General features: G+C 33.0%; 1 protein-coding gene across 1 annotated transcript; it reads right to left on the reverse strand.

The window, feature by feature from the left end:
* Positions 1-11,954: 11,954 nt before the first annotated feature.
* On the reverse strand, positions 11,955-14,387 carry LOC106647010 (uncharacterized). The gene is made up of 4 exons (XM_089594024.1): positions 14,361-14,387; positions 13,898-14,089; positions 12,969-13,184; positions 11,955-12,347 (listed from the first exon to the last, which is right to left on the reverse strand). The coding sequence occupies exons 1-4, from the start codon at positions 14,385-14,387 to the stop codon at positions 12,075-12,077; spliced, it is 708 nt and encodes a 235-aa protein (XP_089450150.1). The 3' UTR covers positions 11,955-12,074.
* Positions 14,388-17,305: the final 2,918 nt, after the last annotated feature.

The raw sequence follows: 17,305 nt of genomic DNA on the forward strand, positions 1-17,305 counted from the left end.
GTAAAACTTATAATAATTAATTTTTTTATTATTAATCAAAAATCAAGCACTAGTTGAATCAATACTTTTTTTCACTTAACTTAAAATTGGTGATAAAAGAGGTAAAGAAAAAAAAAGTTATGTAAATTTGACTTCACATATTATTTATCCAAAAAATTTAATTTTAAGTATAATCATACAAAAAGTGCTTATTCACGCATTCTCAGATCGAACTACTTTTTTTCATTTTAGTGACATATTGACATCTGGGTAAAAAGTCAAAATGTAAGTTATGTAATAATGTCATACAAATTTTATAGCTCACAACGTGATTGGATATCCCAATTTTTAGATTAAACGGCAATGTTAACCAATAAAATTAAGTCGTACTATGGACAGGGACCGCAGTGCCGGGGGAAAAGAGGAGTGTGGCCATTCTGATTGGAAGTTGTACTTTGGCTTTAACAGGGGCCTAGATAGTAACGTATCATGCCTTAGTTAAAGCCAAGGTATGATTTCCGATCAGCATGTTCGCCTATTTTTGAGCACATACTCTAATCGCGCATTACTTTTCTCATCAACGGCTGACTTTTCGCCCTTGGGCCACACTTTGCGCCGTTGAAATCACTCTGCAGCCATAGGCAGAAATAGTATAGTTTTCGTCACAAAAGTACCGTCCCTTACGAGGTTGTTTTGCTGTTTTCGGCCCTATAGGGTGCAAAAGTGATTTACCAGACGCTTGTGTAACTTTGCGCCCTCGGTAAGAAAAATAAAACACGCGACTCGAGCAATGACCTCATGTACTTTAATGCGCAGAAAACATAACGTAAGAGTACATTAAATTTAGTAGGTTGAAACCGTATGGTCTTGTTTACTCAAATTTATTAAATAGCTCTATTAAAAGTATGGTAAATATTAACTATAATTCAAAGTAGCTTAAGTATAGAAGCGTGGTTATCGAGGCTTCATTTATTACTCAAACTGCACCTGTGATGGATACGAGTGGTATCATTACGGTAACTGATATTATGATCAAATAAATTGGTCGTTATTTCAATCAAACGTTTTGTGATAAGAAACATAATCATCAAATGAAATTCTTTTTTTTTCTTATCGTACTTTTGAAGTTTTTATATTTTTGTTTCAATTTCACTATATGCATACAGTTATTAAAATAACCTTATAGAAAATCAAGTTGTATGTACATTACAAATTTCGTTTATATATTTTACTGTAAAGCGTAAGTATTTTTTCCCCTGTAAAACATAACTTTTTCCAGATCTTTGGCTGAGGAGGATGAAGTTTAGAGTATTTAAATGACTTAAATTCTTCAAATAGAATTTCAGACAAATTTTTTATCTATAGAACGTACGTAGCATGCGAGCAAACTAAATCGTTTTTCATCATACAATATGATACAATGAGATAAGTAAACGAGAACTAAAAAGATTAATATTGAATGCTCAAAAAGAATGTAGTCCTACGGCACCTGACTATGTACCCATATTATGTCGTGAACTGACTTTTTTAATCTTTATTATTAGGACAAATTTTAAAAATGAAATAAAAAAATGCTTCAAGCCAGAGGTCTAGACGGAGTAGTTTCCCAACTTCACCCCTGGCAAAGATAATATGCACAAACGAGACTTTACTTTCCTGCTTATTCCAAAAGTGGCTTTCACTACTCAACAACGTGACTTTGCCGTGAATCTGATAGTCATTACACGTGTACAAAATAATACTTTCTACACCTACGTTGTGAAAACTAGTTTTTCATTTTTTTTATTTTGATATTAAAGTTTAACTTTATTACTGCTGTGAATTTAACTGAGGCAAACCTAAAAGACCTCTAGATACTGATAGGTACTAACTGTGCCGTACAAAAAAGTAGTATTCGTTGTGTAAAACGTTCCAGTATTCTAATTAGATTATTTTTTTTATTTTTTTATTTTCAAAGGTCAACACATTATGAAGCATTAAAATTTATTGCATTAAGAACCTACGCACAGCTACAGTAAATGTAACTAGATTAAGGTGAGGAGTTTTCCTGTACATAAAAATTAAATAAAACTCACCTGTACTAATACAGTTGAATTTGAATTGTGAAGGTGAAACAGTGTGAAATGCCTGTCCAACTTGGTACAGTCAAAATTTGGAAATCAAATAACCGATTACGTGAGCGTTCGCAAATGCTTCTTTATACTAGACAAAGTGGAATCGTGACTTTTTTAAATATGTGCGCAGAGTGCCCAGTTGCTAATGACTGATGATTGCTCTCCACCGCTTCGGATATATATAGCTGGTTGTGTTACAAGCCTCGATTTAACTTCGGGTGCCTCGTCACGACTTTCGATATCTCGTAAAAGTGAGCATTTTTTTCGATAATTTCTATAAAATAATGGTTGAGCTCATGCAAAGTCTAAGGGTTATCAGAAAAAATAATTACTTTTGCGAGATATCGAAAGTCGTGACAAGGCACCAGGGGCTCTATCACGGCTTTCCATGTCTCGCAAAAGTCAGTATTTTTTTCGATAATTTTTAGACTGCGCATGCACTCAACCATAATTTTACTTAAACTATCGAAAAAAATTCTGACTTTTGCGAGATATCGAAAGCCGTGATAAAGCCCCAGAGGTTGATCGGGGTATGCGATACATCGCAATATATCGAAAAAGTGTAGTGGTCTCAAGACGTCAATCACCTTAAACTGCACTCAAAATAGGTTATGGTTACGTCACGTTTCATCTCACTCTCGATGTATCGAATACCCCGATTACTATACTTTAGTATTCAGAAATCAGAGTCGGTAGTACGAACTCGAAAGCGATCGATTTACAGTTACGGTACGCCATGTTGGATGGTGGCGCTTGTATCTAATTTTTCACTATCGCAGTCGTTACAGATTACAATGTCGCACGTTAAGTCGTGCAGCTGATACTGTACTAATAGTACCAATTCTATGTATTTTGCATGTATCGTTGCAGAATAAAGGAAGCCAATTATGGGAAAAATCATATCATAACTAGTAAATAATTACAAAACTATAGAAATAGTTTTTCATAATCATGCGCACGCATTAATTCCAAGTATTAAACTACAGGTTTCGTCCTATATTATGTGTTATAAGTGTTATCTCATTATCCCACTCGTACAGGATTCGTTTGAAAATAATTCTGTATCCACCGACTTGCCATCCAACAATCCGTTTTTTCAATTCAAAGGAGTCTGGGTTAATTGGTCTTCCCTCATAAGTAACGAGATTTTCCTTTTTAGAGAATAATGACTACCAACCCATTCAACAAGACTATATACGACTGGGCATCAACATCCGGTAATCACTTGTTGCTTGTAGATGATATAGTGAATGCTTACACCTGTTGTTCTATTGTCGGCTCATTGAAACAGAGTATCAATTCCGTCAGGCATAAAAATATTAAAACTTATTCTAAAATGTTCTTAGCTTGAATAGTGCCAATTAGCGAAAGGTGATCGATCGATGGTACCGTTAAGCTGCAATACGTATTTCTGGATTTCAGTCATACTACAGATAAAAGTATCGCACGCTTCGTGTGTTTTTCCCATTCCATTTTTTTTTATTTTTATGATAAAAAATAAATTAGGCTTGGAAAAAAATGTCTTATATTTAATTAGGTTTTCTCTATCTGTTTTATTTAAAGTTAATTGTAAGCTCCAATGCACTACATTTTATAAAATATAGTACGATATTTGCTACTACATGTTGAAACATGTATCTGTAAAACTGCTCCAGCAGACTGCATCTTTCACAATTTTAATACAATATACTGATTAATTATCTAAAAAGAGAATTTGTAACAAAGATAAGGAAAACCCCCTTTTTTAAATTGTATTAAGATTTGTTTTTAGGCTTCACAGGCTAACTTTAGAAGAGAAAAGTTTTTTTCTAATGTAAATACTTTCCAAATTTATTTTCCGAACATTTACAAGCAAAGCATATGAAATGAAACTTTTTAAAACACGTTTGTCGATTATATTTTGTTATTTACTGAATGAAAGATGACACTATACACCTGAAATCCAAACTCTAACTTTCTCTGATAATGTCCATTACTTTTGAGGTATCCACCAACAAAAGGTGTTTTATACAAATAAGAACCATCTTTTCTGAACTTTAAACATATTCCCACACCTATTTTGTAAGTATATATGCTACCTTCACTATAATGCTTAATAATATAAGTTTCATCATCAGAGTAATAGAATCTTCGTGTCTCAAAGTGGATCAGTCAAATCTCCAAAAGTTGACCACGATACTGCTTTACCTGTTGTATTGACCAAAAAAGTGGGATATTTTTTGACAAAATCTTCAAACGATGACGCATAACTAGTATAATCTAACAATTTGTATTCATGAATCTTATAATTAAAGTCCTCGTCCAACCAATTCAAGCTCATAGTAAATGCGTAATTAAAACCTATTGTTATTAAAATTGATGGAACGCACACCATCTTGAAGTTGTCTGCAGAAGCCCAAAAATAATTGAATATTTTTCGATGAGTTTCTAGAATTTTGCTAGACCATATAATGCGTGTGATACGTCTAAGTGTGTCTCCTGTAAATTCAAATAAAAAAATTACATTTTCCAAGTAAATGAAACCTTGTATAATTTAAATAAAAATGATCAAAAAGGTCGATTGTAATTTTATAAAAAAGCATTTGTTGAATCAATAATTTTTTGGCTGTACGAAAAAGGTGTTGATCTGCACTTTTTCAGAACGCACTACTTTTTCATTTTAAAGACATTTTTACATCATGACAAATAGTCAGAATAACGTACTATCAGCGCATATTTTATAACTTTTATGGTCCACTACGTTATTGACATCTCAATCAGTTTAAATGGCAATGTTGACTTGTGAAAAATAAGTAGAACCCTGCACATGGACACGAGGGGAATTAGTGGCCATGTTTCCCTATTTTTAAGCACATAATCCATGTATAAATAACACATTACTTTGTGCAAAAAATACGCAATAGTACGTAGGATCAAATAGATTGAAAAGATAAAATCTTGTTTACTCAGATGCAAGTAGCTGTATTGAAAGTATGGTAAGTAAAACTTTTTATTCAAGGATGAAACATATATTAACTAAATTTTGCAGGAGTTCATCTTTACGAAATATATTGTTACGTTATTTTACATTATTGTCAAATGAAATGGTCTTTATGTCTTTACTATACTTAAACGTTGGGTGATTAGAATCATGATAATTAAAAAAAAAATCTTTTTTTCTTATTGTAAGGTTGCAGTTGTAATTTTTTTATTTCAACTTTATTACATAAAATCAGCCATACAAAAAACTTTTCAGAAAATCAAGTTACACTTAAATAAGAATTTTTTAAAAATGTATTTTAATGGAGAGCATATTTTTACCTCTATAAAACAATTAGTCCAGATCTTAAATTTAAGAGTATCAAGTTTCAAGTCTTTGAATTACATAAATAGATTTTAACAATTATGAATAAAATAACTTTTTTGCAATATAGCTACCATTTTGTGAGATAAAGTAATAGTAAAAAAAAATCATGCTTTTATTCAAATGCTGAAAAAGAAATAAAATAAATTTTTATTAAATCTAACCCATCACTTTATTAAATTACATAATTTGTATGATACAAAAGCTTGTCGCAAGATTTACTTGTGTCTATAAATTAATTGTTTTTATAAAATACATACTTTTTAGTTCACGGCAAGATCCAGTTGCACATTTACTTTACTCTTATTTATCTACACACGTAAATCTAAAGACAAGCGTTTATAATGTATAAATTATGCATTGTAACAAATCGATGATTTTCATTCAATAAAAAGCTTACTTTTTTCTTTTCGAAGCATGTTTTTAAAGTTTTTTTTTAGGATTAACATATTTTTTATTTGCCTGTGTCCTGTGATATCATTAAAAGTATCTTTTTTTGACTGAATTTAGAAAGACGTCACTTTAATTATTGTGTTTATTGCTATGTACCCAATAGCTGCAGTGAAATTAAGTAAAATTCTGATTGCAAAACTGTGGGCCATTCATACGAGTGAAGTTGAATAAAAGCTTTTTATATAAAATGAGTACAACACTAATTACGATGTCCCTATTATTTAATAATTTTTTAATACAAAACTAAGTTGAATATAAATGCTTTATGAATTACTTGCATGGAGAATTCCATTCGTTCAATCGGGTATGTTACAAAAAAAGTAAAATAGATCATAAGTACAGACATCACCAACACTACTCCTAAACTTTGATGTACCCTGTCTCCATCACTCTTCATACGAGGTCACTCTTCTCTATTTTCTCTACTAATATACAAGTTGTCTGTATTGATTTTTTTTATCATACGTGGGCTTGTATTTTTTTGTGCTTTTTACAAAAGTAGCTTTTGTGACTCAGCAATGTGAGTTTTTTAAAGTGTAATTAGAACTTCGGTTAAAACTTTTGTAAAAAATTATGTTTTCTACATTCACTGCAAGAACTAGTATTTTTGTACTTTGATATTTATCTGTAACTTTGGTACTGATATATTAAACTAAGGCAACCCCAAAAGATCTCGAGGCAGTGCCGAGCAGTTATGGTGCCGTCCTGAAAAATAACATTATTTGTATCAAATTTTTTTATTTTCTTTTTGGATTATTTTTATTTTTTAAAGATTAAAATATATATTTGAAAAGTAATGTAGTGCTTTAAAAGTAACTGCATTTATAACGTTTTTAATGAATGTAACTGGATCAAAGTGAAAAGTTTAACTATAAAAAAATTAAAATAAAACTTACCTTTGGTAGTATAATTGAGTTCGTATTATCAAGTAAAAACAGTGTGAAATCATTTAAATGTAAGTATTATTTGTATAAGTCTACACCGGCGAAAACTAAAAAATGAAATGGCAAGTCCAGGACTTTCTTGGAAATATATATGCTTCTATTGATAAAACATTTGTTTTATTTTATTTTTAATGAAATAGTATCTGAGGGAGGGCATGACTAGCTGAGGTTTCTACGTGACCTGTTATTCTATTGTCGGCTCATTAAAACAGAGTATCAATTCCGTCAGGCATAAAAATGTTGAAACTTTTTTCTAAAATTTTCTTAGCTTGAATAGTGCCAATTAATGAAAGGTGATCGATCTATGGTACCGTTGAGCTGCAATACGTATTTCTGGATTTCAGTCATACTACAGGTAAAAGTGTCACACACTTCGCGTAGTTTTCCCATTAAATTTTATTTTTATTTTTATGATAAAAAACGAATTAGGTCCATAAAGGTATGTCTTATATTTAATTGAGTTTCCTCTATCTGTTCTTTTTTAAAGTTTATTTTCAACTCCAAAGCATTGTACGACAAAAATAATGAAAATTCCGTGTTTGAATTTCATAAAGAACTTATTTATGGGCTTGATGGGTTAAATGTAAAAAAAATGTTTTCTTCTAATATAAATACGTTTCAAACTTATTTCCTGACCATAAAAAGCAATGTACAACAATAGAAATTTTTTTTAACAGGTTTGCCAATCATTTTTTGTTATTTACTGAATGAAAGGTAATACTATACACCTGAAATCCAAACTCCAACTTTCTCTGATAATATCCATTACTTTTGAGATATCCACCAACAAAAAGAGTCATATACAAATGAGAACCATCTTTTCTGAACTTTAAATTCACTCTCACGCATACAGTGTAACACCATAAAATGCCTTCGCTGTAATGGAAAAAAACTCTCACTTCTTTATTATAGTGATAAACACTACGCGTCCCAAATTCGTACAATCCGAATTTACTTCTACCCAAGTCTCCAAAAGTTGACCACGATACTGCTTTACCTGTTGTATTGACGGTAAAAGTGGGATATTTTTTGACAAAATCTTCAAACGATGACGCATAACTAGTATAATCTAACAATTTATATTCACGCGTCTCATACTTAAGGTCAGATTTCGACCAACTTAAAATCATAGTACATGTGTAATTAAATCCTATCGTTAAAACAATCGATGAAACGGAGACCATCTTGAAGTTGGCTGAAGTAGCCCAAAAATAATTAGATATTTTGTAAGGTATTTTACGAATACTCTAATGCCTCAACAGCCGTACAGAATATTTCCTGTGATTTTTCTGAAAATTAGAAAAAAATCAAAAATTGTGTTGAATATTATTTTAGTTAAAATAGTAAATTTATTAATTTTAATTGAGTACACAGTACTTGTAATGTCTTTTTTTTAACAATTTCCAAACAAAATTTGTTGTGAAAGATGTAAAAACAACCAGACAATCAATTGCAGCTTTAGTGCGACTTAACTTTGACTACTGTTGTTTATTGGGAAAATTTCAAACACAATTATGCAAAATAACAAAATGTCATTAAAAAAAAAAATTTCTTACTTACATCGACGCTAGGAGCACTATTTTTTTGCAATTTTTAATTTTAAAAGGTAACGTTGAAATGAAGTAAGAAAATTTTAATGGGTTCCGATAACATATGTATATGTATACTGATTGTCATGTTATACGAGAATACGAGATCTCACATCTGTATTCTCACTCCTGTCTTGAAACAACTTATGTTATACCTTCCGTTTGATCATATATATTGCTGAAATGACCCGCACATTCTAAAAGTAGTTTTTGCAACACAACCACTTGATCCAATTTGTAGGTCACGGCGTATTGATAGTAAAATAGTCAATCAAGTAATTACTTGCAAATACATGTGTTAACATTATATTTATTGATAAATTGTTATAAATAAATTGTACCTAAGGAACGTTAATAGCTTAGTTGACTGAGTGGCATAATTTTCTATTATTGTCCCAGTAAATCAGAGTTTGAATTTTATGAGGCACTTACTCAAATATTATTAATTAAATGTGAAAAATGTATTCTCTGAATTTAACATGGATTAAATCAAGTCCACTGATGCAGGGACTCCTTATGTTTCTCCTGATTGGATGCGCATCTAGTGCAAAGTCTTTTTTTGTTAGGGTGCAGTAATCGCCAAAAAAAAAAATTAAATGACAGTTTTTTTTTTTTGCAGAAATTGCTAAGGACTTTTGCTATGGTTTATTCTCGTAAGTTATTTATTCACTTAAGAGAGTTAGAGCAAAAATAAGTTCCAAGAGATGTTTGTTGAAAAATTCTATTCTTCTCTTTTAATGTTCTCTATTAATTATAACCGTATGATTTTGCTAAAATTTAGTGATAAAGTTAGATGATCATACACAGACCCTTATGAAGACGACGTCACGAAATGTTTACTCTCAACAATAACTTTAAAAGTTTCCGAAAAAATTGTTTAAAAAAACTAACGTGCTACAGGAAATAATAAATAACATGACACATCGAAATAAGGATTGGCTGTGACAACCTGTTATAGAGATATTGTACATAAATTTGAATCTAAAGCATTTATTTATTTTTTTATTCGTTCCGTAGCTTACGTTTTTTTTTTCAATACAATGTGATATTTTTGGCACGATGCATTAAGGATAGTAATATTTTAAAAAATAATTTATAAAAAAAAAAACGAAGGTTTTTGGGCGATCTCGGCCATCTAGTTATTGAGATGTTTTAAAATATCTGTGTTGTTCAATAATAAACGGAAGTTAGCAGTATAACCATTTGAGTTCACTGATTATTTATTAATCTATCCACTGCTGTTAGAGTACGCCTAATGCTCAATATTTTAAAATAGAAAACGACCAACTTACCACTGGCTGCTATGAGACAATTTTTATGGCCTAAGTATAACATCCCGCCAACTTTTGAAGTTGACTGTGACGCTGTATCCCCCTTACAACAGCTAACGTCTTGAATTGACATACAAAGACAAAGCATTAAACAAAAATCTTGTAGGCTTCTAAAAAATATAAAGCAAATGTCCTAATTATCGCTGACTCAAGCAAACGAAATGTCCGAATTATCAGTCACTTTATTTTTCGTTTTGCAGGCCTCAGATATATTTTCATTGAATAACAAAGTGGACTAGTATTAAAAAAATGGTTTTTTTGTGTTATACCCAATAAAAATTCATTCATTTTTGAAAAAATGTATATTAAGATATAAAGAAAAATGATTGATAATTGGGACATTAACCTTAGCTATTGCTGAGCACAAAACAGCATGTAATGTAAATGCTGTAGTTAGACTTTTTTCTCTGTTAATAAATGAACTGATCACTTGAGTCCTGCATGTAAAAACAAATCAAATCTCGTGAAAAACTGGTCCACCTATAGTAGAAGCAACATACATTTTTTACTGTTAGTCGAATGAAAAGTATTTGAATTTGATTACTAAAAATTAATTTTCATTTGATAAAAGCCAAACCATTTATACCGGTGAATGTATTAAATTGCTCTCATTCTACTCCACGACCAATATTAATCAACGTTCAGTTGGATATACACAAAAATAATTAATCATCGCTATCTGGCGAACTGCGAATTACCATTTATAATTACGCAAGTGCCCAAGCACTATATCTCGATACAAACGTCACACGTCGCGTTTGATTTCCAATGTGCAATAGATATGTATATACATAGCTACGCGACCTTGACGGACAGAAAGTTCCTGCTGAGGAGGTCTCTGACACGCCGACCCTGATCTCGAGGCTTGTAGTACGTGAATGCATTTTTCACAAAGTCGATCGCTTCGTTTTTTCCACCTCTTCTTTCTCCTTCAGTCGACCAACTACTTTACCACAGAGAGAAGCAAGTATTATGTATAATTTTTGCTTTCGCCGTAATTTTAGGAAGTAAGGACCTCCGATTGTTGGACAAACTTATATTCAAGCTTTGTATTTCCAATAGTCTTTAGTTACCATATTTGTTTACCGTCAGTATATTACGTTATTTCTTTCTAATGCGCGGCTGTACGAGCAAAAAATCACGCATACTAGTAAATTTTATGGAATCAACTTCACATCAATACCCTACATTGATGAAAAAATTGTAAGGGTAAAAAAAATGTAAAGTCATTCTCGTTTCTTTAGAATATCAGCTCGTATTTGTTACACTATGCAATAACTTGACATTTGGAAAGTAGTATCAAAAAACAAAAATAACTGACCTCCGTTTTATTGACCATCCAAACTCAAATGGTTCTCAAAACAATCCTTGAAAAAAAAAAAAAAGATCAAGCTCAAAAAATCCTTCCAAGGACCATAATTATGTGTTCGATATCCTGACAACATCGACGAGATCTAACGACGAAAACATGCTGTTGCTCTTGTAACGGATTAGACGCGGCGTAACAATTGCACCTACGTCCGCCAATCTAAAATCGGGGGCAGGGGAGGAGCGATCGGGAGCAGCCTTATCACCGATTGATCTGTTCACTGAAATTCCAAGCGACGCCGACGGCGTGAGCTCGAATTGCGTGGGAGCTACCTTCGATGTCTCGCCGAGTTCTCGTGTATTTAACTTACTGCGGGGAAAGGATTTCAATAACCACGATGGTAGGCACGTGAATGCTTGGGAGCACGTGAGTGCCCATTAGAGGCCGTTGGAGTGAAATGATTTTACTTGCGGGCGGTGAAAGAAGCCTGCAGTATGTACGTATACTCGCGATATGGGGTTTGCTCTATTTTACATCGGCTGCTGGAGTGGTGTAACTTGGCGATTTTGCTCGATTATTCTTTTTCATTGGGGATTTTGCTTCTGTTTTTATTCGTATTTGTGTTACAATAATTTTACGGAGCCATCATTGAAAAATAATAATAATTTTAAATTAAAAAATGTCTGGAGTCATTTTTCCTCCAACATTGTGTCAATGATTGCTCCGATGCGATTGGAATCAAAAGTACTCAAAATAGCATATGATTTATTACAAAATCACACTGGGACCAATTGGATTTGTTGGAATGAGGCGTGCACAAATGGGAGTAAACGCTTTTTATACCAAAAAAAAAATTGTTTTTTTTTTTTTAATAAAATCCAAAAAAAAAATGTCCTCAACAATGGAGTATCCCAATGTATTATCGACTACATAGCGCATTAGCGATATCTCTATGTGCTAAACCAACTACGAAGAAAAAAAAAGAAATGGGTCGATTTTTGCTTTCAGTATTTTACAATAGAATCAGCGGAGCAGTGACGATTTGTCCATCATTGCCGATGATCAGGGGCAAGCGACCAGCACTGGAGTCGCGAGGCCAAAGTACGGCCTGCTGGTGTTGGAGCGCAGCTCGGGCGGCGCTCAGCTCGGGAGACTCGAGGACCTGGACGCTGGAGCTGCTGGAGGCGCCTGTGGGGCTCAGGCTCGCAAGCGACTGCGAGAGTCTGGTTGCCGAGAGCAGGGATCCCGGGCCTCCGCTCACATGCTGCTGCGATTGGGATTGGGCCTGAAAACAGATTTTTTTTTTTTTTCAATCATTTTAAGTATGGAATTGTCCAATAGGTGGTCGAAATTGGTGTTCGTTGGGACTGGGTTTGAGTTTCGGTATCTGCCTTATCACGTGTGTAAATGTTTCTGGGTATTTAAAGGGAAGAGCACCTACATTATATATTAACAAAAAGAAGCGAGTGATACAGTAATGGTATACTCATGGTTTTTAAAATATTACAAGGTTTATACGTGAAGTGAGCCCATCAATGGTAAAGAGAAACAGCTGATTTAAATTTTTATTAGGTAATTAGTACGCAAAGTAAGTGATTCATGGCAAGAGAGTGCCAATTAATAGTCTTCTAGAAATTACATGAAGTTGTTTCTCTGCATCCGATGCTTCTTCAATTCAAATGTAATTTATTTACTGCAATATTTATTTTGATGTTCTTTTATTCCCCCAATTATCGATAAATTGGTAGAATTTATTTTGGAATTACTTGGGATCATTTGGGTCTAGTTGGTTGAATTTCGATGCAAAATAAGGAAAAAAAGTGAAGACTGCTAATAAAAATAATAACCAACGCTTGAACCACCAAAGTTGTGATTTTTTAGTAATTACTACCACTGTTTTACTTACAGAGTGGCCGGAGGATCTCAATTGTTCGTCACGCTGAGCGGGTTGGTTTAAGCTAGGCTCGAGGGAGTCGAAAATGCGGCCGTCAGAGAGGGACGACGAAGCCGACGCGCTCGAGGAGGCCGAGAGTAGTGGCGACCAAGACAGGATGTTCCTCGAGCCGTCCCTTGCCAGATTCGCCTGGATGCGATGACCCGTGGCTTCCTGCTCGCTGTTGTCCTGGTTAAGCCGAGTATTTTTTTTTTGTATATTCGTTAAATATTTAATCGGTTGCAGCTTGATTTTCGTACAAAGATCGGATGAAAGCAGTTCAAAAATTTTACAAATTCCTCACTTGATATCTCATACGATCAAAAATAACCTTTTAGATTTTTTAAATACTTATTTTTTCAACCATTAAATCATCGTTAAAAAAAAAGTTGTATTCGTACCTAATGAATGTAGAAAACATTTTTTTATGTACTGAGCGATCGAATACACTTTAAATCAAAGAAAACGTATTAACCCTCATTCTGATAAGTATTTTCTTTTGACAAAAAAAAATTTTACACAACTGAATGAAAAAATTCGTCATTAAAAAAAAAAATAACTCAACTGAATGAAATGTTTATACCAATTAACTTAAATTATCCATCTCAAAAGAAATTACAACGCAATGAGGGTGAATAAATTGGGTTGCTCAGTGTGGCAGAAAATTAATTTTCAAGGTGTGACATTTTATCATTTAAACTTGATTGAGTAAAGATGCACGTCTTATAAAAATATCTAAAAATTTTGTCCAAGCTATATAGTCTTGATATTTTAAATGTTGTGAAAAAACAAAACAAAAAAATTGTGACTTTTTTGTATATTTTTGCAAAAAGTTGACGTTTCAATTTTTTAATTAAAAAAAAAAAAAATGAATGCATATGATATCTATGTTATCCCTATACCTCGAGCGCTTCAAAGGCTTGACTGTCCGGGTCCAGAGGGACGTTGTTCGGCAACAATCGCAGCAGAGTCAGCTGTTGCGGCAACGACGAGGAGGCACTTGCCGAAGCACGAGCTTGCAGGTTTGCAAGCGGATTCACTTGCAGAACCGATGGTCGAGCCACTGACACTGACAGCAGGGCGGACAAGATCAGCTGGAAATAGAAACACCAATTGTTTTAATTATTACGTTCGAACTTTTTTTTTATTCGAGAAAACCGATAATTATTCATTTTTTAATGTAAAAAAAAAATACTCCACCCACACACTCATGACTCAGACATAAGTTCGCATCGCCAGTTTGATTCCTCTCTAATGGAGTACACGTACAAAAGTGTACAGTGAAAGCAAATATTTTATTCACTCCTGCATAAATTAAACAACTGTGTCGTACAACATTATCACGAGACGATAAGGCACGCGTACCTTTAACAATTTGCTCGACATACGCATTGTATCAAAACGACTTTTACTCACGGACTAAAGAGTGTAAAATATTCCACTGAGCGCACGATTGATTGATAAAGGTGGAAATCACCTAACTGATTGGAGACCCTGAATTCGATAAGAAATCATTTTTTACTTTTAGTTTTACCAAATTTTTATTTGCAATAAAAAAAGAACTTGTTCAGCATACTCTGATTAAAATCATCACACACTTTGCTGACGAACCAGAGACATTCAGAGGGAAAAATATAATATAGTATACGCATTAAGTATTAAGTATAACGCAATAAAAAATACATTAGAATGTATATGCTTCAGCTGCGGTGACTTGTACCTACGTTCTGATACATTGTTTTTTGTTTTTCTCTACTTATGGGATATGCTAAATAATTAATTAACAAATCAGACCAGAGTGTAATCTACTTCTATAACATAACTTATAGTTACATTTATCTGCAACATTAAAGTGATTGGTTGGAAAAACGGCTTAAAACTGAAACGTCTAAAATTCGAAATATTCCTTTGTTGTATTACCGTACATTCTGCATTAAAAAATTTTATGAAAATTAACCTCCCTCTTTTGAAAATGCATGTAAATCTGAAAAATTTCACTGTCAACCATGGTAAGTCCAAGCGTTCAATACGATTGAACAAACAACAATTATACAAGAAAGCTTTTTTAAAAACTAACATTTAATATAGAATAACAATATAAATGTTATAGTTAAGATAAATTCTATATTTCCCATGTTGTTTTAATATTTTTTTATTGTTATTCTCATTTATTCAGTAAACCTTTATAATTTTGCAGTTACGTAGGTCCATAATACGATTTCTAATTTTTGTTTAAGATGCGTTTACTGCGATTTTTTTACAATTAAATTCTATGATATTATATTATTGACATAGGTTTGAGTACAAAAATTAAATAAATAATATACTATTGAACCACTGCCGTTGTAGTATTGAAATTGTAAAATGAGGGTAGATTGGTGCAACTCTTATACGAAGCTGCCCTTAAGTAGAAACAGACAATTGTGGTAAGACTAGTGACCAAACCTCATTTTGTAACTTGTAACTTTTGATTACAAAGAATAGAAGCAATTTAGTACAATACGATTACACTGCATTGCATTTTGTCATTCATAATAAAAAATAAATGTAGGAAAAAAATATTTTTAACTAATTAACAATTTGGTTGAAAACTGACCACAAAACTACGTCTCTATGGATCGTGAAAAAAAATCAACTCCACCGCTGATGGACAGAAAAGCAAAGTAAATTAAAGTATATATAAAAAAACAACAGCGTATGAAAAAAAAAAAAAAAAATACGTATACTAAAACAATTCTCACAAGCGAGCCTAAAAAAGCATTTTAATTAATAAACAACACGTTTACGCACGCAAACCAAGCTTAGTAACTCAAAAATCAGAGAAAAAAACGGTAGCAGTAACACTTACGAAGCATTTCGCCATATCGATACCAATGAGACGTACGAACAGTCGTGACCAGCGGCACTTGGACTAATACAAGTCCGACAACTCAGAACTCGCGATTTAAATACGGTCCGTCTTCGGTGTGACATTAGCCGCTAAACGGGAAGATAAAGAATACAGGAAAAAAAAAAATGCTCGACCCTGTGCAGCTTCAGGAAATGGGTCGGCTCGTGGATGCTTGGCAAAATCCGATACTCGACATTGACGCGCTAGATTTACAGAGTAATCCACACACTGGATTACAGAGGATACTTGGCCGTACAGTGCAGGATTCCCGTCTTGTATGACGAAAACACTTTGTCACGAGCCGCTTTGCGATTACGAAAGGCGTATCCGCGGGATATCGGATTCATCGCTCGGTACTATTTTTCCCTTTGCTTCTTTTGTCCGTGGATTTGCATATGTGTACGTTGTGAGTGTGATCTGCACGACTACTGTAAAGTTATCAAGGTTTGGCTGACCATCTGGAGAAATAATACAGGAATTCAATAATCACTCCCATTCAAATCCGGTGTTTCACTTTCATTGGACAAACTTACAGCATATCATGATTATTTTTGAAGATTATCCGTACAAAACTTGACAGTGGTGGCGCTGATGGTACTCAAGCCAAAATGGCGTTCAAAACTATAAGTGTAGGTATGAGGGTAACGACTGACAAAACTGAGCTGACTGGGATGCATACTTTAGCCAATCAGAAGTCTTAAGTATTTTGTACATGCATACGTAATTCTGAGGACTCACTTAACTGTCTCTTTGATGCCCCCTTCTAACCATCAAACTTACCTATTGTCATCCTTACAAGTAATTTTATCCAAGATGAGTAGGAGAAATTGGCTGTCTCTCTCGCTTTGTCAAATGGAGAATTTTTTTTAGCCCATCTTGGAGTAAGGACAATCGTCACCATCGCAGTCAAGTGTTGTGCGAACATAATAATATATTATTATCCTTTACAATCAGTGAAATGGTTTTTAATGAAAGAACATAACATGATTTTTTTTTTAATTTTTAATATAAACATAAATCACACAATTCAATAACATATAAACTTTTTTTCTCCATCAGAACGTAATGAAAGAATTGTATTTGTTTTTTTTACTTAAACAAGTTTCTCAAAAAATTATTTTTCAATTGTAATTACTGGGCCTTTCATGTACACCACATTACCTTTTGTATAAGTAGATCCGTTAATCGAACTTTAATTGAGTATCTACGTACATAAAATTGAATTCAACTACTGACAGGATATCATGTTTAAGTCATATAGTAGGCATTTACTAAGCTGCCTAGCTTGACTGGCATGTATGTTACAAATTATAAATAAGAATAATCACTTAATACTCCTAACAAGGTTGAGAATAATCCTTTGCAATGAGAACATAAAGCACTGAATTTTTTAAATAAATTTTTGCACACACATTTTGTG

Source organism: Copidosoma floridanum, unplaced genomic scaffold, assembly GCF_036245765.1.
Source record: "Copidosoma floridanum isolate Cflo_tuat_1 unplaced genomic scaffold, Cflo_Japanese_pri ptg000020l, whole genome shotgun sequence".
NCBI classification, from domain to species: Eukaryota; Metazoa; Arthropoda; class Insecta; order Hymenoptera; family Encyrtidae; genus Copidosoma; species Copidosoma floridanum.